This window comes from Carettochelys insculpta, chromosome 6 (assembly GCF_033958435.1).
Source record: "Carettochelys insculpta isolate YL-2023 chromosome 6, ASM3395843v1, whole genome shotgun sequence".
Taxonomy (NCBI): domain Eukaryota; kingdom Metazoa; phylum Chordata; order Testudines; family Carettochelyidae; genus Carettochelys; species Carettochelys insculpta.
The window spans coordinates 22538167-22561932 of NC_134142.1; the positions used below are offsets into that span (position 1 = coordinate 22538167).

General features: G+C 41.6%; 1 protein-coding gene across 1 annotated transcript in view; it reads right to left on the bottom strand.

The window, feature by feature from the left end:
- The window catches only part of TRAF3 (TNF receptor associated factor 3), a 112443-nt gene that overhangs the window by 37700 nt on the left and 50977 nt on the right, over positions 1–23766 (bottom strand). The window contains exons 4-8 of the mRNA XM_074996468.1: positions 21146–21401; positions 18780–18831; positions 14139–14243; positions 12696–12863; positions 1662–1742 (exon numbers count right to left, since the gene is read on the bottom strand). Of these exons, the coding sequence (XP_074852569.1) occupies positions 1662–1742; positions 12696–12863; positions 14139–14243; positions 18780–18831; positions 21146–21384 (645 nt within the window). The 5' untranslated portion in view covers positions 21385–21401. The remainder of the gene's footprint in view (positions 1–1661; positions 1743–12695; positions 12864–14138; positions 14244–18779; positions 18832–21145; positions 21402–23766) is intronic.

Consider the following 23766-nt stretch of genomic DNA (forward strand, 5'->3'; position numbering starts at 1 on the left):
AACATGCCTAGGTGTTATTTTGAAAAGGAGAGCTTTCCTGAATTGATTATTATATAATGGCAGAATTGAGCCCCAAGGGCAGCTTTCCACTTACGTTATTAGATGCCTAGATCATCATCTCATGAGTACGCGTATTAAAATGCACACGACCTAGTACATATTTTAGATTGCACATTTATTGGGGCAGATACAGCTGGAAATTGCCTGACACACTTCAGTCACTACATAGGATTATTTATTTACTGTAGTATTAAAATTATTTATTCCTATATCCAGAAAATACAATCCAAAAAGAGTTAATAGGGTATCAGTGAAAAGGGATACCTCACAATAATTAATTTTAAAAATAACACCATTTTAAGGAATGCTGGGGATAAACACGTGAGCCCCATTCTAGGTCAATGAAAGGCTTTATTTTTAGGACAATATGCACATCAGCCTTTACAGAACCAGCAATGTTACATTAAATAAAGTAATACATTCAAACACCACAAAAGAAACTCATTGACTCAAAATATTAGTTGAATTTTCCACATATCTCAGAAGCTTGAATAGCTCATTGAGCCTGACCATAAGGAATGACATACTGAAACAGACCAATGGTCTAGCTACATCAGTTATCCATTTTTTTTTTTTTTTATCATGACCAATTCTGGAGGATTCCAGGGAAGGTTCCAACGTCCCATGATGCAACTAGCAAACATCAACTGAAAACTTCTTTACCTGAGATGCTAATAAGTTTTCCTCTAAAGCAGTAATTTATCCAAACAGTGTGAAATACAGACATTAAATATTAAATCCTCTTTTGAATAAGATTAAACTATTCACTTAACATTTTATCCTGTGGCAGTGCGTTTCCCTATGGTTCCTTTTAGACAATTTAAACTTTGCATGTATTAATTTAACCAAAAGTGCCTTCTTGCCCTTGTACTAAGTAAACAGCAACATACAAATTTTGTATATATAGCTAACTTGGTTTAACTGAAATATTTCTAAAATATCTACAACACCATGACACCTAAGCGGCAGGTTTTTTTAAATTATTTTTTCCAAATTTTAGAGTCTCTTTTATAATCTCTCACATGGACCAACTCCATACAGCAGCTGTTCATTTATATACTTCTTTAAATGTTTTTAGTGCCTGCTCTGATCTTTACTGATATGAGGAGACCAAAATCAAAACACCACTTAAGGTCTGGCTGTTATCTTTGAATAGTATATCATCTAAGACAGTTCTAACATCAGTACATGCTACTCTTAGGAGATTTCTCCTACCTGAAAACTGAAACTTGTAGAATACATGCTGCCTATCACTATCCAAAAATTCTGCTCTACTGGCCTTTATATGTTTTCATTAGAGAAAAAGCAGGAAAGATACAAGCTAATCTTTTTTAGACAAGCCATGTACAATAAATACAGAAAATTAAGGAAGGAATTTCTGAAAGATAATTTACTAAGAAATCACTAAAAAAATTAAAAAATTATCATGCTTAACTGTAGTGGTAGAAAAGTCTTTTCTTTAGATCTCACATAGTAATAACGAAATGGCTTCTGGCAAAATTCTTGCGAGATCTTATTAATAAAAGCAAAATTCTAACCTGAACATAGTTGAATAGGGATTTATTTATTTTTTCAACACAACTCTGGGGATGACTTCTTACCTCACTCCTCAAAAGTGATGTAACACTGCATTTATGAGGACATGAAACCGTGACAGAGGGACAGTCTTTATCTTCATGTTTCTAAAAAAGGGAAGAAAGCAAAATTACCATTTATGTTATCCATATTTAAAATGACAAACCATTTTGTAAAGGGACTTGCCTGAAAAAAGAAGTAACTTGTCATGCTCTAATTAAAAATATATGTTTATGTGGATTCACAGAACAGTACCAGCAACATTGCAATTTTGTGTTTGTACAAAATTTGGGAAAAATAAACACAGATGTTACACCATCAGTTGATATGTATTTTGTAACTGTTTTTGATTCACAAAAGTAAGGGATTTATCATATTTTCCTGTGTGAAGAACAGTTTAAATAATCCTTTACCAGTAAAGCCTCAATAAAAAGAGAAGTTACTCACTTATAGTAACGATGGTTCTTCGAGATGTGTCCCCGTGGGTGCTCCACAGTAGGTGTCGGGCTCACCCAGCGCCGCAGATCGGAATTCTTCTAGCAGTTTCCACTGGATCGCGCATGCGCCAATGCGCACCTCTCCCTTGCGCGCCCTCGGTCATGTGCGCGATCTGGTCCCCGCCAGTTCCTTGACCAACCGCCCCAGATGCTCCTCAAAAACACCGGACAGAGATCCGAAGTGGGGAGGATGGGCGGGTAGTGGAGCACCCACGGGGACACATCTCGAAGAACCATCATTACTACAAGTGAGTAACTTCTCTTTCTTCTTTGAGTGGTCCCCGTGGGTACTCCACAGTAGGTGACTACCCAGCAGTAACCCAAAGTAAGGAGGTGGGTACTCGATTCATGTGCAGCTTGCCCTTGAGAGGACTGCTGTCGACAGACGGGTATCCTCATCGAACACCCAATGCAGAGCATAATGCTTGGCGAAGGTGTTGTAGGATGACCAAGTTGCCGCTCTGCAAATGTCTTTCAACGCGATTCCCTTGAAGAAGGCCGTTGATGCCGCCACCGCTCTGGTGGAGTGAGCCCTGGGCGGGGCTAGCAAAGGGGTCTTTTGAAGCTCGTAGCACAGTTTTATACAGGACACAATATGATTTGAAATTCTCTGGGAAGAGAGGCCTTCCCCTTTCGACCTGGAAGCGAGACACACCAGAAGCCTGTCCATTTTCCGGAAGGGCTTAGTTCTGTCTATGTAAAAGGCCAATGCCCTCCTCACATCTAGGAGGTGCAGGCACGCCTCCTTGCTGGAGCTGTGAGGCTTCGGGTAAAACGAGGGTAACACTATTGGTTCGTTAATGTGGAACTCCGAGGAAACTTTTGGAATGAAGGCTGGGTGTAACGATAAGATCACCGCCTCCTTTGAGAATACTGTGCAGGGTGGTGTTGCCATCACTGCTGCGAGCTCGCTCACCCTGCGGGCTGACGTAATCGCAAGAAAGAAGGTCGTTTTCATGGTAAGTAGTTGGAGGGGTACCATGGCTAATGGTTCGAAGGGTGGTCCCGATAGCGTGTGGAGTACCAAGTCCAAACTCCACGACTGTGGTAGCGGTTTTTGAGGAGGGTACAGGTTTACCAGCCCCTTCAAGAACCTTGCAACGATAGGATGGGCGAATATGGCGGGCCCTTCCTCTTTGTGCCAAAAAGCTGATATAGCTGCGAGGTGGACTTTTAGCGAGGATAGAGAGAGCCTGTCTCGTTTAAGGTCCAGCAGGTATTCTAGAATTACAGTTATAGGGATGTCCAGAGGAGCTAACTGTTTGGCAGAGCACCAGGCGGTAAAGCGTGTCCATTTCTGTTCGTAAGTCCTCCTGGCGGAGGTCCTTCTGCTATACTCTAAGACTTGTCTTACTCCCTCCATACACGTGCTCTCTAAGGCACTGAGCCATAGATTAACCATGCTTGTAGGCGGAGTCCCTGAGGGTGCGGGTGCACTATGGACCCTTGAGCCTGCGTGAGTAAGTCTGGCGCTACCGGTAGGGGGAGTGGTGGACAATCGGTCATGCGCAGAAGCAGGGGAAACCATTGTTGTCGGTCCCAAGTTGGAACTATGAGTATCATGAGAACTCTCTCCCTTCTGGCTTTCTGCAGAACCTTGTGGATAAGTGTTGTGGGGGGAAACGCGTAGAGTAGAGGGCCCTTCCATGAGATCATGAAGGCATCCCCCAGGGACCAGAGCAGTACTGGAGCAGTACTCTGGAGCAGTACTGAGGGCATTTCTTGTTGCACTGGGTGGCAAACAAATTGACTTGGGGAAACCCCCAGGTGCGAAATATGCATCGTAGCAGGTTGGAGCGGATCTGCCATTCGTGCGTGAGTGCAAAGTGCCTGCTCAGTTGATCTGCCTTCACGTTGTGGGCACCCGGCAAGTACGAGGCTTTCAACGTTATGTTGTTGGCAATGCACCAATTCCACAATCGGACTGCTTCTGTGCATAGCGCACGGGACCGTGCCCCTCCTTGTCGATTGACGTAGAACATGGTGGAGGTATTGTCGGTATTGATCCTGACTACTTTGCCGTGCAGATATTTCCGAAAATGTCTGCACATGTTGAACACTGCTCTGAGCTCCAGTATGTTTATGTGCAGTTTCTGTTCCGTGGGGGACCATAGCCCTTGCGTCACCTTGCTGCTAATGTGCGCTCCCCATCCTATGTGGGAGGCGTCGGTTGTAAGAAAAATGGAAATTTGTGGTTGGTGGAAGGGCACTCCCACTAGCAGATTCTTGGGATCTGCCCACCACGCGAGCGACTTCCGTACCTCCGTCGTGGGCGATACTACCCTGTGGACGGTATGGGATGCCACTCTGTAAACGCTCGCCAGCCAATGCTGCAGGCTTCGCACGTGTAACCTGGCATTCTGTACCACAAAAGTGGCGGCCGCCATGTGCCCCAACAGTTGCAGGCATGTTGGGATCGGCACTGCGGGGCTGTACATCATGACTTGCACCAAGGATTTGATGGTGTGGAAGCACGCGTCAGGCAGGTATACTCTTGATGCGATAGAGTTTATGCGCGCCCCTATGAACTCTATATCTTGCGTGGGTTCGGTCTTTGACTTTGCAAGGTTGATAACTAGGCCCAGCGAAGTAAACGTGTTCGTGGTAACGCGTATCATGTGTAGGACCTCTGCCTTTGAGGCCCCTTTCAGTAGGCAGTCATCCAGATATGGAAAAATAAACACGCCCTGCCTGTGCAGGTAAGCTGATACTACTGCCAGGGTTTTGGTAAAGACTCTGGGTGCCGAGGATAGGCCGAACGGAAGAACCCTGTATTGGAAATGCTCCCCACCGACCGTGAAGCAGAGGAAGCGCCTGTGTGCCGGGTGGACTGTTATATGAAAATAAGCGTCTTGTAAGTCGAGGGCTGCAAACCAGTCTCCATCGTCCAGTGCCATAAGTATGGAGGCAACTGAAATCATCAGGAAGCGCTGCTTGCGCAAGTATCTGCTGAGGCCCCATAGGTCCAAAATCGGTCTCCAGCATCCTATTTTCTTCTCTGTTAGGAAGTATTGTGAGTAAAAACCTTTCCCTTGGAATTGTTCCGGTACTCTTTCCACCACCCCTATGAACATGAGATGATCCACCTCCTGCTTCAGCCTTGCCTCATGAGAAGGGTCCCTGAGAAGAGGCCGGGTGGGAGGTTTCATCAGTGGTAGTGACTGGAAGGGAATCGTGTAACCCGTGGCTATAATTTCCAGCACCCATTTGTCTGTTGTGATATTTTGCCATTGGGAGTGTAACAGTTTGAGGCGATGATGGAACATGAGGTGAGAGTGGCATTGAGTGATGATGTTGATAGTGCAGTCCTCGACATACCCGTCAAACTTGCTGCCTCTGGGCTTGCCCCCAGGTTGTGCGACTTTGTTGAGAACGTCACCTGGGGGCCCTGTACTGTTGCTGCTGTTGATGGTGCCCTTGGTCTTAGCCTCGCTGATGTTGCGCGCGTTGTGGTTGGTAAGCGTAGTGCCTTTGCTGAGGATAGAATTTCTTTTTCTTGTATGGAGGAGTGTAGATACCCAAGGTCTTAAGTGTGGCCCTCGAATCTTTGCTAGACTGGAGCACCGAGTCGGTTGATTCTGCAAACAGCTTTTGCTTGTCGAAGGGAAGATCCACGATCTTAGCCTGTAGATCTCTGGGGATACCAGACGTCTGGAGCCAGGACTCCCTACGCATTACCACTGCTGCAGCTGTTGAGCGTGCTGCTGTGTCCGCCACGTCCAAGGCAATCTGAACTCCCATTCACGAGGCCGCGTAGCCCTCCTTGACGATCGCCTTTAACACCGGCTTTTTATCCTCCGGGAAGGAATCCATGAGAGAAGTAAGTCTGGAGTAGTTGTCAAAGTTATGCTTTGATAAATGTGCCGCGTAGTTTGCCATTCTCAGTAATAAGGTAGAGAAGTAGTAAACCTTCCTGCCAAACAGCTCTAATTTCTTAGCATCTTTTTCTGACCCCCCTGATTTGTACTGAGGCGTCTTCGACCTCCGCTGGGACGATTCGACCACCAAAGAATTGGGCTGTGGGTGGCTAAGCAGGAATTCCATGCCCTTGGCTGGGACGAAGTATTTCTTATCTGCCCTTTTATTCGTAGGCGGAATACAGGGCGGAGTCTGCCATATGTTAGTGGCTGACTCCATAATGGCTTCGTCCAGTGGAATAGCGATTTCAGATGAAGCCGGGGGTCTCAAATTTTTCAGGAGTTTATGATGCTTCTCCTGCACCTCTGCTATTTGAATGTCGTGTGTGTATGCTACTCTTTTGAACAGCTCTTGGAATTGTTTAAGGTCATCCGGAGGGGAGACATACCCGGGGACAATTGCCTCATCTGGGGAGAACGAGGAGGAGCCGCTAGGATAAACCTCCCCCAACTCCTCTGGCTCCCGAGTTCGCTGGTATGCTTGCTCCCTCGTGGGCTGTGAAGGAAAGTCTCGGGACTCTGGACCAAATTCCCCCTGGGACAGCTGCGTTCCTCTCCCAGAGCGAGAGTGTACACGGGGGTATTGGCGAGGAGTGGGAGGGGATCTGCCCCTGGATCTAGACCTCCGATGTCGGTGTTCAGTATGATGAGGATGGCCATAACAACATGGACAAGGGCCCAGTGATGGAGACCTGGACCATGATCGGAGTGTGTACCCATAACGTCTGGGACAGCGGGATCTCCATGACGACATTAATAATGGTGATGATGGTTTGTGATAGTACTCATAGGGATCCATGCCCGAAAAGGGTGAAGGTGGCCTGAGCCAAGGTGAAGGTGGTTGGAGGAACGGAGAGGGAGGTCCGAAATAGGCCAGTGGAGTTGCCGCCCTGCAACACGGCGTGTGTATCTCGGCGGGGGGGTGTGTTGGGTGATAACAGCATCACAGCCCTGCCTGGAGATGGACTGAGGTGCCGGGTTTTGGCTCTAGCTTTCCCCCGCCCCTGCAGGGTGGGCGCCGCCCCCTCCCGTGCCGGGAATCTCGGCTCCGCTGTCGGTGCCGCGCTCGGTACCGTTATAAGCAGTGCCGCGCGGGTAGCTTCCTCTGGCGCTGCCGGGCCCCATGCTGGGTGCCCCTGCGCCATCAGCACCATGAGAGCCAGTGCCGCGTGAGGCGGCACCGCTGATTCCGGCGCTTGCCACGCTGGCGTCCGCGGCGCCCTCAGTGCCAACTGCTGAATAGCCGGAGGCCCGGCCCCAGCCACGTGCGCGACCGTGCTGCCGCTTTCATCAGCCCGCAGCTCAGGGCTCTGCGTTTCGCTCGTCCTGCTTGCTGAAACTGCCGGCAAGGATCGAGCCGGGGAGAGTTTCCTCTTCTTTTGCACAGCGGGGGTCAAAGAAGCCACCTTCCTTTTATGCGACCCAGAGGGCCCTTCTGTGTGAGGCTTCTCCAGCGGCTCAGGCTGAAGGGCCTTATCAAACAAGATCATTTTGAGCCTCATCCCTCTGTCCTTCCTGGCCCTGGCTGTAAGCTTAGCGCAGTGCGAACACTTCTGGGTAACATGGGACTCCCCAGGCAGCGAATGCACTTACTATGCCCATCAGAGGCCAGCATAGCCTCGTGGCATAACTCACACTTCTTCAACCCCGAGGAAGACATTGCGGTGAGTCTTTTCTGTTAATAAGGTACTTAGCCGCTAATCAGTGCGTTCTACAACCCAAACAACATTCACGGCCTTCAGGGTAGTGGACGGCTTAACCAGCCTTCTTTGTCCACTCCTCTTCCCTCCATTCCTCTTCTCTCCTACTATTTTGTATGGGGTTTTTTTCACTTTTTTTTTTTTTGTATAATATTAAGAACAACGAGCTAACAAGTAAAAACAACTATCTTAGCTGTCTCAGGCTTTAGAGCTGGAGAGGATTCCGTCGGCAGCTGTTGGCGGTTGAGAAGGAACTGGCGGGGACCGGATCACGCACATGACTGAGGGCGCGCAAGGGAGAGGCGCGCATCGGCGCATGCGTGATCTAGTGGAAACTGCTAGAAGAATTCCAATCTGCGGCGCTGGGCAAGCCCGACACCTACTGTGGAGCACCCACAGGGACCACTCGAAGAAGAATCAAAGTTCCCTGCCTCATTAAATCATCTAGGAGAGTGTGCATTATTGGAAGAGAGGATAATTGCCAACAAGATATGCCTCCAATACCATTGTACAGAGCAATGCAAAGCTCTTCACATATTTGTGCTTCTGAATGCCAGAGAACCCTGTAAATCCATACACAGGCATTCACTCTTTTGACTACTCATTATTTTTGAGCCTCTTTACCCTTTGATATGAAATTCCTGCACTGCACATCAAAACACTTAAGCTCATTTAAAGCTCCTTTTGATCAAACTACAGTGATTGTGTGTGTTCATCCTCTAATTTGCATCCATTTCTCACAGTGTCAGACAGGCCTGAAAGACTACGGGATGCACTTTACATTCACTCCTAACCCACAGTAAAGGGCACCATGTAAATTGTTGAACATTCTCTCACCAAGTGAATTATCTACTACTGGTTCATCGCCCAAAAGTATGCTCCTTGAAAACCAATCAGTGTTTCCAATGACTTCAACACATTTAAATGTCTTCCCTCTTCTCAGAACAAAATACTACTTCTTTCATTTGTGACCAGCAGAACTCATTCCTCATCCTGGGCACCCGTTCTCCATGAAACCTGCTTTCAATTCTTCCACTTGATGTGAGTTGCAGATTACACATAATCTTGCCTTAAAATTAGGGTAGGATAACAAATTTTTCAGAATAGCAAAAGCAGCATGCAAACTTATTTTGCAGCAATTCTTTTTTTTCTTTTTCTATATAATACTTTGATTCTTTAATAACAATTAAAAAATTGCACTTCTATTTTTGCTTTGAAGGAGCAATTTTATCTGCCAGAATGACAGAGTGGAACATGGAATATGTATTGTACCAAAAGCTTTATGTTTGCTTCAAATAAAATAAAATTATGTATAGAAATGATCTTGTCTAGTGAACCAAAGCTTTGCAGTATGGACTAGACAAATGCTTGCGCTTTTAAAAATTTTAATTGCAAGTGTACTTTACTATCTATACTCTACCAGCCACAAAGGGGATTTCCTAGGCTGCAGAGCAGGCAGATTCTATGAACACATGAAGAGTACATGAAACAAGAAACATTATTTTTGTTTCCATTTGCATACCTTGGGTTTTTTTCTTTGTGCAGTCTCGAAAGATCTTTGTACTGCTTTTCATTTTCTGTTCATGTCCCTGAAATGCCTGTGTGACTTATTAATGTGCTTTAAAAGCTGGAGACCTACAGAGGCTAACAGCGATGAACTTGAGCTCAGGGCGAGATGGATCACAGAAAGAAAATATTCTCATTCACCTGACTGAGTGACCTGCTTACAACTAGACTAACTCTTAGTACTCAAGGATAGGGAAGTAATACTCCAAAATAAATCCAAGTTTATCAGCATTTGTACCATATCCCAGGCTACATTCTCCCAGGCTTTTAAAACAATGTAGGCACAAAGGCGATTACTGCTTGATCAGTGGCTGAGCTCCTCTCCTCCAAGATTTTAATTTTGTGAATATTGTTGCACCCCTGAAACACCAAAGCCATTCTGATTGGAAGCTAGTCTTATCTAGCAAACTACTAGTTTTGTTAATATTTTTAATCTAGGAACACCTAACACTTTTGATCTTCTTAACACCTCCAACAAACTCAGCGTTGGTCTAATGCTATAAAGGTTTCTGCTCTTCCCTTTCATGCTTCAGTGATTTGTTTTAGTCATACTTTTTAACAGAATTGAGAAGTTTTTGCATTCCCCTTTCCTAGTTATTGTGTATTTGCTTACCATATATTATACCACTTGCTACAGCTGTAATCTTTGAAAACTTGTATTTTTATATCTTAATTTGTATCTTTAGCAAGACCAACAGTTATTTTAGATTTATGCATCCAGTTTTCTATAGTTCTGGAATGGGGGAAAGAGTTTGAGAAAGTATTTTCCCAAACACTTGATAAACAGGGAACTTTCTATAAAGAGTAACTTTATCAGCAACTCTAGTATTTTCTCAGGGTTCACGAAGAGAAGGCGCTTCACATTGTGCTGTACACTGAGATGTCACTAATATTATTGAGGCATTAGTCAGCCTTTTTCATATTTTGCATCTTTATAAACTTCTAAACAAGAGCAAGTTTGTACGTAGAGTCCTTCCTATGCCTGTACCTGCTGCTACTGACCTGGACGTTGTGGTGTTCTCGTGAAGTTTCCTGTCCCTGTGAGACCGTCTGGTCACTAAGGATTGGTCTCCAGGATGGTCTGATCAGACGGTAGGAGCAGGCTAATTGGATAGATAGGAAAAACCTTTCCTTGCTTTTCATCCAAAATTTTTTTCTTAATAGTCGATTTTAACAGCCCCAAATTAAAATCATTAGAGCTTCTCCTGCACAGCTTAAAGTCTGTGTAAGGTTAAAAAAGAGTGACAAGAATGTTCCACTGTAGCAAGTGGTATAATATATGGTAAGCAAATACACAATGACTAGGAAAGGGGAATGCAAAAACTTCTCAATTCTGTTAAAAAGTATGACTGAAACAAATCACTGAAGCATAAAAGGAAAGAGCAGAAACCTTTATAGCATTAGACCAACGCTGAGTTTGTTGGAGGTGTTAAGAAGATCAAAAGTGTTAGGTGTTCCTAGATTAAAAATATTAACAAAACTAGTAGTTTGCTAGATAACACTAGCTTCCAATCAGAATGGCTTTGGTGTTTCAGGGGTGCAACAATATTCACAAAATTAAAACCCTGAAGGAGTGGAGTTCAGCCACTGATCAAGTAGTAAATGCCTTTGGGCCTACATTGTTTTAAAAGCCTGGAGAATGTAGCCTGGGATATGGTACAAATGCTGATAAACACTTAGGCTGGGTCTACATAGAGGCACTCTCCAACCAGCTCCATGCTAATAAGCAGACTCGCCATTGCAAATGGCTGCTCAATAGCATGGTCCCAGGGCTCATTAGCATAGCCGAATAATATCTCAGTCTCGGCAGAGGGTGTACCAGCAGTAAAGACGTTGTGTGGATGCGCCTCTGCTGGCAAAAAGCCCCTCTGTTGCCAGCCCTTTAGGCCTGAATGTACTCTTTACTACAGGCACCCCCAATGTGAGATTCTGACTCCTGTCTCCCACATTTTATTTATATATTTGCCTCTCTATAGTTATGCCTTCAGGGCCAATATGCCTCTATAAAAATCATATTAAATAAATGCCTCCTGTTAATTTACACATACTTGCTGCCTACTTTCATAAATATACCTTTGTGAGCTTTGTCCTCAGCTAACAGAAATAGTTAAGAACACAATTACTAAAACGTTCTAGCCTGTCTCCAAAAGATCCCAAGGCTGTAGACATGAAAACATTGCACAAATATATTAAAAATGAATATAGTGGAATATATATCACAGTGGTCTCAGTAGCATAAGCTGCAAAATGGGGAATAACATATACAGGCAAGCATGAGGACCTCCACCAAATTCTGCTAAAAATGACTGAAATGGCAACACCAATCCCTAGCCTATAATTCTATCCCAATTATAACACACTGCATACCAGACACCATACTTTTGGGACAAAAATAACAACGTTTTCTAAACAGGGTCACATACGATATCAGATACACAGAGAAAGTAGGGTTACTCAGTTTGATGTTGTTGCCATTTTCTTCCTTGCCAACTTATGCAAGGGTATCTAATTTCCTGTCAGAACTACAAACACGATGTAAACCTGTTTTGGATGACACATACATCCAAAGAAAGGAGAAAAAAAACAGGTAATAGCTACAATATGAAGTAATTTTTGGTCATAAATTTTCCTATTTCATCCATTCAAATTGGTATATTGTGCAAATTTACACAACTCCTAACGATGTACCTTAAGCAGGAATATGTGTATCTTAGAAATAGCACATTCCTTGCATCATGTGAAAACTGTACTTTCAAAAAGCAAAACCACCCCAACCCCCCAAAATTAATTCTTTCTACAGGTTGAACCTCTCTTGGGACCTGACTGGTGCTGACTGAGAGAATTTGCCAAACCATGTGAGGCCAATATTGTCTAGCAGCATTACCAACACTTCCACTGCCTACAAGACTCTTAGAAGACATTTTGAGGTAAATTAGAACTAAATAGCAGTACAAAACCTAAGAGCCAGCACTGGTGGGTGTAAACAAACTTTATGGGACCACAGGAAACTTGGCCACATCCATGATAAGTGGACATCCAGCTAACTAAAACCCTGCTGGACCATGGATGGTGCCAGACCAGAGTGGGCCAAACTAGAGACATTCAATGTATATTTATGGCACTGAAATGTTTCCTGTTCAGTTTAATTTACACTGGGGTGGTGACAACTTCCTCATCAGCAATATGTCTTGACAGCTAGAATACTTTCCTTTGGATTTCATAAATTCTGAGGCAAATTTACACTAAACTTACACTAACAAATTTACACTAACACTAAAAGCCCAACACCTCTGATGATAGCTGAAAAAGAATCATTTGAAAAGTGGCCATTCTATGTTAAATGTAAGATCTGATATTAGTGATAGAAGAAAACACTGCACCTGCAATGTAATCATTGGGACTTGGCTTTTACAGTATTTACATGTAGTCTCCCGATATTTACAGGTCTTTTCTACATGGTCTGGCAAGTCTCTCCGCAGTATTTTTTCTTTGCAACCAGCGCGGGGACATGGAAGTTCTTCAAACTGACAGTCATTTCGCAAATGTATCTGTAAGACAGACAATTAAGTTAATGAAATTTTATGTTTCTTTTCATTATACCTATGAAAGATAACTCTCCCAAAGTAAATTCAGGACTAGAGACCAATCTTAGATGTGCACCGCATTGTAGCTCAGAACATCTGCTAATGCTGCTATACATGACTACACAGTAACTGATTTACTGAGATACATATTTCTGAAGTTAGAATTTGACCCCGAGAAGATTGTTATATCATGTCTTGAAAAGTCAAGATTTCAGAAAATCTTAGATATTCAGTATTCCCAGAGGCACCACAATTACAAGTGTAAGCGGAATAACATGTAAGCTCAAGACCAAACTGGTAAAAATGAAATACCAAAAAGGAATTCAAAATTCCAAAAAAAGAAAATGTGAAATAACAAAAAAACAGCACAATGAAAAACCACATACATATCAGCCTTCCGGATCTGTAAAACAACTGTGTATTAAAGGGTTTCCAAATGACCATCTAAGATTTGCTTTTATAAAGTCTGAACATTATAACCAAACTTTTCCAAACAGGGAGCTTAAAGTTGGGCACCTAAATAAGTGTCCTAATGTTCAAAGGTGCTCAGAATGCAGGATTCCTAGGCTATGTCTACGCTAGCGATCTGTCAACAGAAATAATTGTTGGAAGAAATCTTCCAACAAAACTTCTGTCGATAGATCACATCCACACACAAAAGTGAATTGAAAGAGCAATCCACCCTACCGACAGAAAGTGGCCAGACTGCCCAGCCACTCTCTTGACAGAACAGCCAACTGGAAGCTCAGCAAACAGGGCTGCCTGGTGAACTGGAAGCCCTGACCGCGGACAGAGGGCTCCCCAGAGTGTCTACACAGATTTTTTGTTGTCAAATTGTTGATGAAGGCATTATTCCTCACTGCAGAGAGGCAGAACACCATTGGTGGAAGTGCCAACTTTTGTCAACACACTGTCGACAAAATGCATTTTGTGGGTAGATGCCCTACGATTTTTTTCAACAAAACCCCGGTTTTGACGACAAAATTCTCTAGTGTAGACATGGCCCTACTGAAGAGCTTTTAAGGGACACCAAACTGAAAATTCTGGCTACTGACTAAGATTCTTTATAGCTCAATTAAAAGTAGAATTTCAGAAACGCTATTTCTGATAATTTCTATAAACAGGAAGATTAGCGCCCACTGCTGATTAATCAGGAAGTAGGTAGGGTGAAATTAAATTTTGTAATTTTTTCCATTCTTTAATTAGAAAGAAAGCTTGTGATGCCATCATGATACTTACCAGTAACTGTGCCAGAGTTAGCAGTTCATTGCAACCTTTATTTTCATTTCGGCAATATATCTGAAGGGCAAGAAGCTCCCTCCTACAGCAGTTATCCTTAAATACCTGAAATTTGAAGCCACTTTGTTTTAGATTTTAAAACAGTTTAAGAACATATAATTTCAGATAAAGTAGAAATAGCAATATTGGTTAATTTGAGCGTTGAGTGCAGAGAGCTGACTGATACCGTAAACCAGGAAAAAAAAAAGATTTTCTTGATTGTACATTCACAGTAAGGAGATGGCAACTTCACAAAGAAAAAACAAATTAGGCTTGCCTTTAAAAAAAAATTCTTTCTGACATATACAGAGGACTGAAAGCCTTCCTCCCCTTGCTTATTGAATTTTAACTATTTTTCTGATGGTTTCTCACATTGACCACTTTCCGTTGCTGAGAGAGATGAGAGCTCTGTGTAAGCATGAAACCTTCTCTCTCTCTCTCTCTCACCTATTTAAGCTATCTTCTTAATAGGAAATGAAGTCACTCATGGCTGGGGGAAAGAATAGGGGTAAAAGAAATTTTCACAAATGAAGAAAGAACCAATTGACTGACTCAGACGAAAGGACAGCATCCTGTATGTCGTAACAAGCATACATCAGAGCACAGCATGCCCAACAATAAGATATGCCACGACACCAATCACATAGCTCCCAGTTAGAAATACCATAAAGAATTGAACTGAGTTGTAGAAAACTGAAGTGAGAGAACACCAATAATCAGACATTGAAAAGCAATGCCTAAATGCTTCAGTAGGGCATAGTATCCAAATATATATGTGTCTGTGTGTGTGTGTACACACACACAAATCCATGGACTTTGTTAAAGAGATGGCTTTTGTAAGGGGTTCACAAGATAGCATTGTCAGTGCCCCTGACTGTATTTTACATGTATGAGTTTCACAGATTAGGTTGGCTCCTGTGAACTTATTGGGCAAGTTTCATATTTGCAGTGGAACATGGCTGATGCTGGGGGTCCTGGAGGGAGAGAGAACATTTCAGCTAGCCCGGACAAATCCATCAAGGGCTTTGAACATCAGTACAGACTGTGAAGTCTGTATTCACTGAGTATGCAAAGCAGAAAGCAAGCAGTGGAGTAATATGCTTAGTGCACTGATCAGAGAGGTTGCTGCACTGTAAGTCACAGACACTTTTTTAAAATAGAAAGCGAGTGTGACTCTATTTCAACATACAAGTTGCAGTAAAGCAGGTCAGGATATCATGAATGCATGGATAACTATGCCTAGATCTGAGTCCAACAGGAAAGAATGACATATTTTCATCATTCCAGTTTGCTAATACCTCTGGCTACTTCACTGGGAAAGCAAGCTTATACAGTAAACTCTTTCTTATCCGGTATTCTGTCATCCGGAACCCTCAAATAACTGGCATTTTAACCATAAGTAAATTTTAGTTATATTTTCCACAAGTAAAGTAAATATACAAATTATTATAAAGTAAATACAAATAAATACAGCAAATACAGTATAAGTTTACAGTGTAGAGTACTACTGTTGTTGGTAAATAAAGTAATCTGCATACATTTTTTGTTTGTTTCTTAATATCTAATACTGTTTTTCTTCAGTGTTATGCATTGCTACATATAAGCTCTCTATTACCCAGAATATTTTAATATCCAGCAACCTCCTGCTCCCAGAACTACCAGATATGAAAGAGTTCGTTGTAATGTGGTCAGCACTGTAGAGACAGCACACAGGAGAACCTTAGAGCTACAAACACCAGAATTACAAAATGACCCATTAATCACACCCCTCATTTGGGACAAGAAGTACGCGATCAGGCAGCAGCAGAGAGAAGACAAAAAGATGAGCAAATACAGAACAGTGGTGCTGTGTTAAACAAACTATTAAAATAATAAAAGGAATGCTGTATTTTTCTCCCAAATAGTGAAGTTTTAAAGCTGTATTAAGCCAATATTCAGTTATAAACCTTTGAAAGAACGGCTATAACTTTTTTGTTCAGAGTTCTGAACAACCTTCATTTACAAAGTGTTCATAACTTTGAGGTTCTACTGAAATTACATGAGAACTATTCTGCCTACCGAAACAGTAATTATAAAATCTTCACTGTGGTAGTCACACAAAAAACAAAGTTTCGTGTGCTTTTTGGATACCAGGTTAAATTTAACGAGTTGGCACTTTTTCCCCCACACAAATTCTCTATGTAACATGGACTCTGATAATTGTTCCCCTAAATAATTCATAAACAAATGAAATGATGCTACAGTTTTGCATTTCACAGTAAAGATAATTAAATGAGATATTTTTGAAAAATTACGCAATATGTTTCTACAGTTCTGTAAGGCCTATGGGCTGCTCTATTTTGAAAGAAGCGTAAATTAGTGCAGAATTTCAGTTTTGCAGATTTGCACTGTCAGTCTAGAATGCATTCATGTAGTCTTTAGTTTCCTCCTCCTGTGTTGCTAGGAAAAGCTGAAGGTATCTGAGGTTTCCAAGCATTTACATTCAGTTGTCTGGGGTTTTTTAGGTAGGAAAGATAAAGGGAAATGTTACCCTAAGGTGATATCCTAGATGGGTATTTTTTATTAATCATCTGTCTACTAGTAGCATCTAGGAACCCCAGCATGGCAACCATATCAGGGCTTATTGCACTTTGTCCTGTTCAGAGAAGTACCAACAAATGACAATCCTGCCCCAGACACCTCATAATCTGCATCGTACACTAAGCAGAATGGCTATGTCTACACGAGAGGGTTTTGTCAACAAAACAGCTGTTTCGTTGACAAAACCCACTGAACATCCACACTCAAAATGCATTCCTTTTGCCAACAGCCTTCTGCCTCTCCCCCCACGAGGCAGAAAGCCTCTCTCAACAGAATCTGTCAAGAAAAAATCCGTGTGGACACTCTGGGAGGCCCTCTGTTGACAAACCGGGCTTCCAGGACACAGGACAGCCCCATCTGTGGGGTTCCAGATGGCCAGTCTGTCCAGAGAGCAGCTGGGCACTCTGGCTGCTCTCTGTTGACAGAGTGATTCTCTTTCATGCATGGCCACAATCTGTCGACAGAAGTTTTGTCGGAAGAGATCTTCCTACAGTGACTTCTGTCAACAGATCTCTGTAGTGTAGACATAGCCAATGACTGTAGGGATGAAGTAACAAGATGAACAGAACGTAGCACCAAAAATATTTTTAAAATAAAAATCTTATTTAACTTTAAAAAAACAGGAAAATGGACATAGAGGTCATTAAACTGGAAGAAATCCACTGAAGACGACCTAATCCTAAGTGCAAACAATGTGTTTCTACTAAGAAGTGGCAGTGGTAAGAAGACATCCTTTATAGATAGCTGCATTGCCTACAATACAGTACTTTGCAGGGCACTCTGCATCCTGGAAAAGAATGATATTGTGCACAGAATATGGAAAGACTGATATCTCCAACAACTCTCTCAAGAGTAAAGGAGTACCCTGCATCAGAACAGAACTCACCTCAAAGCCCTGATAGTCAAAACTGAGTAAATGGAAATTAATTTTCAAAAACATCTTTCTTTATGTTGATGAAACATCACATAGTCAATACCACATTTAACGTGTAGGTGAAAAAATAGAAAAAAAAAGGTGTTAATGAAATAACCTTAACTGTTCAAGTAAAATCGGTGATGGGCAATCAAGTGAATGGGTTGCATGAATGGCCCTCCTTCAGCTCAGTGGTTATGTAGGGCTGTCATATCCCAGATGGTCTCCTGGGATAGGGTAGTTTTGCTAACCGCACTTGTGTACCTAGAATTTGCAGTGTGTGCCGATCAAAATGCAAATTCTAGCAGCATTTTGATAGGCTGCAGAGGGCATGCACAGCTCTCAGTGACTGATGCATGCAATCATCATGCTCTTCTCTCCACATTCCTGCACTTTACGTGTGCGTCCCTTTAGTAATACCAATAGGAAAAAGCCTAGACAGACAGAAACTAATGGAACACTGGCAACAGTAAACAAAACATCTTGCTGGCCGTACAAGGAACCCAGATGGGCCAGATGCCCACCACTGATGTAAAGGCTTCCAATCAAGTATGGTTATTATTTTGCATTCTGTACGACAGCGGTAGGCAACTTGCAACCCGGGTGGGGGCGGGCTCATGCTCGTCAGGGTAATTTGATTGCTAGCCACAAGACTTTTTCCAGACAGTCATCCTTCAAAGGCACCACGTCCCACAGTTCCTGGTGGCTCCTGTTTGTGGTTCCCATTTAAGGGGAGCTGCCAAAAGCAGCACATCCCAGCAGCTCCTTCACCTGCAGGTCCCACCTCCACAGCTCTCATTAATGGGGAATGGTGAACCACAACCACTGGGAACTGATGGGGAACGTGGGATGACGACACTCAACTCCAGCAATATGTCTCACAACCCACAATCAAATTACCCTGATGCATAAGAACTGCAGAGAGCAGGTTGCCCATCAGTGAGTTAAGACATACTAGATTCAAGTTACACAATAGCAGTATTTTTCCCAAGAAAGACTCAAAAAAAAAAAAAAAAAAAAAAAAAAAAACTCTGAAATGCAGAAAAAACAAAATTGTAAATGAATCATAGCAACTGAATATTAGAAATAAGAAACTTTTGAAACAATACCTTATCTTTAACTATTGTCTCTTGACACGCTGTACATTTTGGACTAGCAGAACTGGAAAGAGAAGAAGATAAAAAATAATTTGTATATCCCACTTCGAATTTTCTGTATTTGTCAGATTTTAGATTGGTGATAGTAAATCAAAGGTGACTTGTTTAGTGATAATTGTTCAGCATACTTAAAAATATGAATGATTAAGTAGACCACAATTAAATTAAGTATAAAATCAAAAGGAACAACCAATGCTGCTAATTTTAAAGAAAATATAAAATAATCTTTCAAGAGAACTTAAAAACTCAGTAAATAGTTGAATTTAACTTCTACTTACTATAGAACATTCATTTTAACTATGAAAAACCCCTTTTTAATAGCACCATAAAATTAAACAGCCTTCCTTTGCCAGGGTTTTATCTTTAAAAAGCATAATAAGAATATTTTCTTGTTGTTTCTTGAATGTAGCCATTTTAAATTTAAAACGTCGTCTACTTAATAATAGACCAAGACGAGGTTATATGTCTTTACACATCGTATTATTGGAACAATACAGAGAGCCCACATGGACAAAACCCCTGATACATTTAGCCTGGGGACTGTACCTGGCATTCTAGAGGAAGGCGGAGGAAGGGGAAAAAAACACCAGAATATTTCCAGCCAATTGTCCAATTCATTGCACGAAAAAAAAATAACCATTCCTAACTTTCACAGCATGCCCTGATCCAGCAGCTTTGGTTATCCCTCAGTGTTTCAGCACGCACAGGCAGAAAAATTATTAGCGTCTATTACATATCTGGCATTCTTTAAAAGGCCAGGCATGATTTGACTTGACCTATGACAGTGTACTCTACATCTTGATTATATAGGCATGGAATATTATTAAAGAAAACCTAAATTTACCCCATATCCCTTTCCAGCCCCACACTCCTTCCCATAATCTTCCCTCTATTATTAATCCCTACACCCTGCCTCATCTGAACGGTTGCCTTTCTTTGTGCTTGGACTGTAATCTCTTGCATGGCAGGTAAGTAATTCTATTTTTATAAGGGATATGTGCAGTATAAAAAAAGTTATTGCTGTTAATATGCTGGGTCACTGCAAAAGGAATGACTGATAAACTCTCGCTGTCTTCCACAGTTCGAATATTTTAGTCAAGTCCCACCCCCCAATTAATTAATCCTGCTTCTTGTAATTGAACATTGTATGTAAATCTCAACATACTTCTAAGGATCTTCATTGAATCATAGCTTCAATATTTTTCTGAAGGTGAGGTGAACAAAATTGGAGACATCATTCCACATGAGGTTATATACTGTGTGACACAATGTCATCATTTTCTAGCTTTTATTGAAAGCACTCAAGCATCCTATTTGCTCTTTTACACTACTGCTGCATACTGAGTAGATAGCTTTGCTGAGGTTTCTCCTCAGGTGACCCTGACACTGAACAGCTCACTAGCATATAATCAGTGTGTGCTTAACTGTACGCTGACAGTAGATGTGACATATTTGCAACTTATACTTGTTATTCAGCACAGAAGACTGCTTCTCAAAAACATATATTCAGAAAAAATACTAGATTTCTTAGCAAAAACAATACTTTAATAGAAAATAATACACATCAGACCAATGCTATTTTTCTTCCTGTAAATCCAATACACTGCGTAGGAGAAAGAAAAAGATTTGATTCTTAAATGTATCTAAGGTCACTAGCCCTGCACACTCAGACATAGTGCTATATTCTCACCATGAACTACATCTGTTGCATACACAGTGCCAAAATGGTTATGGGAAATAAACAGAAGGAAGGAAGTTCCTAGGTTCTATCTGTGCTCTGCTCCTGAGGTAGGATTAAGCCTGAGGCAAATTCACTTCTTTCCTCTCCTGAAGCTTTCCCATCAATAAAGAGAGGATATTACTAGATATCTCCCCAGAGGTGTGCTCTTTAGATTAAATTTTGTGCAATATTTTGAACATGCTAAGTACTATGCATTTAGTGTTATTTCAAAACTTGAGTTAATGTGTACTGACACCCATCATCAGCAATATATCATAGATGAGATGCAAATGCAACATATTTAAATTGCCAAGTATTACTAAAAAGCTAATTTTAAAAAGAAAAAAAAAATCTAACAGCTATATTTTTATTCTCACCAGTTACCACGAATAATTGCATAACTCTGCTTTCTTATGAAAAAAATAAAGTAATGAAAAACTCATTGTCTTGCACTCTCTCTCAGGCCCTATATCCCTCAAATTGCTATTTTTAACAAAAATTTTACATGTAAGACAATGTGAAACAAATGTCTATTTTTCAACCTGTTTCAGTGGGTCAGAATTTTTCAAACGTATATAGCGCAGTAAGAAACACGCACCTTAACAATGCATTAATGCAGGTCTCACAGAATCTGTGTCCACATTCTGTCTGTTTAGGATTGCACAATATGAGATGACACTGTTCACATTTATACTTGTCCTCCACTGTGTTTACAAATTTCTCTTTGTAACCACCTTGCTCAGGAACATATATTGCTCCAAGCATGTGATCAGGATTTGCTCTTTGTTGTACCACTTCCACAGACACAGGGGGTTCTGTCTTTTTACTGGTGTCCATATTGTAACAGGTGATTTCTGCAAAAGATAAAAGCTTAAGACACAGTTCTTCAGCCCAAAGAATAACTCATCAATACATATATGCATATGCGCACACTATCATCTTTCTACAAACTCATCTGTAAAAAAGGGAATAGCCTCGCTCTACACTTTTACATACACAAATAGAAAAATGCAGGTGCACATATGAACATAGATAGGCAAAGATAGCATATTTGCATAATATCTTAAAATGTGGTAAATGTGTAAAATTATGGTTCCCCTTTCAGGGGCTCAACACACTGAGAGCCAAGTTCTGGTCCTTCAAGCAAAACCTTAATTACTAGGGGAAAAACATTATGGAGTCTGGGCAGAGGGAGAGGTGAAAGACACATTCTTCCTTTTGTTCAGTAGGACAGTTCTGGTACTTAAGCAGCTAGGCTACAAGCTCCACTACAGGCTGTGGCAAGAAGCAGCAGACACAATCTGCCTCTGCTCTTAGTGTGATAGTTTAGGGAGCACTGGGTCCACAATGAGCATAGAGCCATTTCAGCACACCATTGTCCCATCATTACTCCTCTGTGACGAGCAACACCAGATCACAGCACAGTACTGCATCACACAGCAAAAGGGACAGAGTCGGGTTGACTCCTCTACTATTCTGGCTTTTGTCTTGCATTTTAGGCATGGGGAATGGGCACAGTGCAAGCCAGAATTTGCTTGAGTACAGATGAAACCCATACGTTTATCATTTCAAACACCTTCCAAGCTTTTTCAACCTGGGTTTCCAAGGAAAAAGATCAGGTGATACAAGTCCACTCCCCAGAAGAAACAGGTCCACATTACATGACTACTCTGTTCATGCAGCAGAACACAGCACAACTGGCCTGTTCAGGAAAGAATTAACACAACTGAAGACTGAATTACAGTACCTATTAGGCAGAGGTTATGATACTTTAAGGTCAGTGTACAAAGAATTGGAAGAACCACAGAAGGGAGAATAAATTAATTCAATTTAAAAAAACATCTTCCCTGTTTATCTTGTGCACCAAAAATCAAGAGTTCTTAAAGGAGAGCCTATGCAAATATAAGAAACAGCACAGCAGAGGGTTAGAATTAAATATGTACCCAGGAGAGAGTACCTATTTATTTACACAAATGATCGACACATGGTTATCAATGTGGAATCTTTTTAGCATGCAGAATCAGAGGGTAACTAGTATCTGAAAAATAAATTAGCTTTTGGGGGAAGTACATGGGTACCTCCTCCTAACCCCGTGCTCTCAGAAAAGAATCTTTGGGTTACCTATGTATGTCACATTATTTTAATTCAGAGGGGGTCCAATTCTCCTCTCTTGTGCACTGTTGTATCTTCACCAACTACAATGGCGGGAACATACCTTCAGTTACAAATATCGCACACTGAAACCAAACCCATAAACCTTTACTTTATACCCTCATATGTGATTTATAATTTCCTATCTCTCTTTTATAAATGCAATATGTATATATGTAATTAAAACAAAGGTTCCTTATAGCCCTCTTTTAATTTACATCCTCACAATTTGCACGTTAACCGTACACCATTAAACACGTAACTGTACTTCAAAATTAAGCAGGAGATCGCACGGTATGGGAGAAAGATCTCATTCTAGAAACCAGTGTTTGAATATCTGGCATATAAATAAACCATACCAAGTCTGCTGTACTGAAGTGTTCTTCAGAGATCAGACAGCCCTGTGTCTTGGTAAAACATGATCTGAAGAGGTATCAAGGCTGTCCACATATCTATTCTGGAGATACCATCACTGGACCTAACCAGGTTATTCACAGAATCACAGGCACATTCTAATGTTCCTCAACTAACATCATATATGCCATCATGTGGCAACAATGCCCACATGCTTTGTATATTGGACAGACTTCAAACTCTCTTAGACAAAAAATTAATGGGAATCAAACAGATCACAAACCTGTCAGCCAGCATTTTGATGGAGTGGGCCATTCTGTTAATGACCTGAAAGTCTGTGTTTTACTGAAAAGGAACTTTAACAGCTGTTTGAAAGAGAGGCTGTTCAACTCTCGTTTATATTCAAATTCAACACATTAACACATGGTTTGAACCAGGATGGCAATTTTCTAGCTCATTATAACAACTCTTTTACATATTTTGCTTCATCTAATTCTTGACTCCCCGCCCCTCTGCTCACCTTGATGATAATTTTTCTGATCTGTCAACCTTGATTACTATTTTTGGTTCTCTGTGCCTTAAATAAGGAGTCTGTTCTGGTACGGCTATGGTCTGAAGAACTGGATCTGTCCCACAAAAGCTCATCACCTAATAAATTATTTTGTTAGTCTTTAAAGTGCTACTGGACTGCTTTTTTGTTTTGAGAGACAGAGG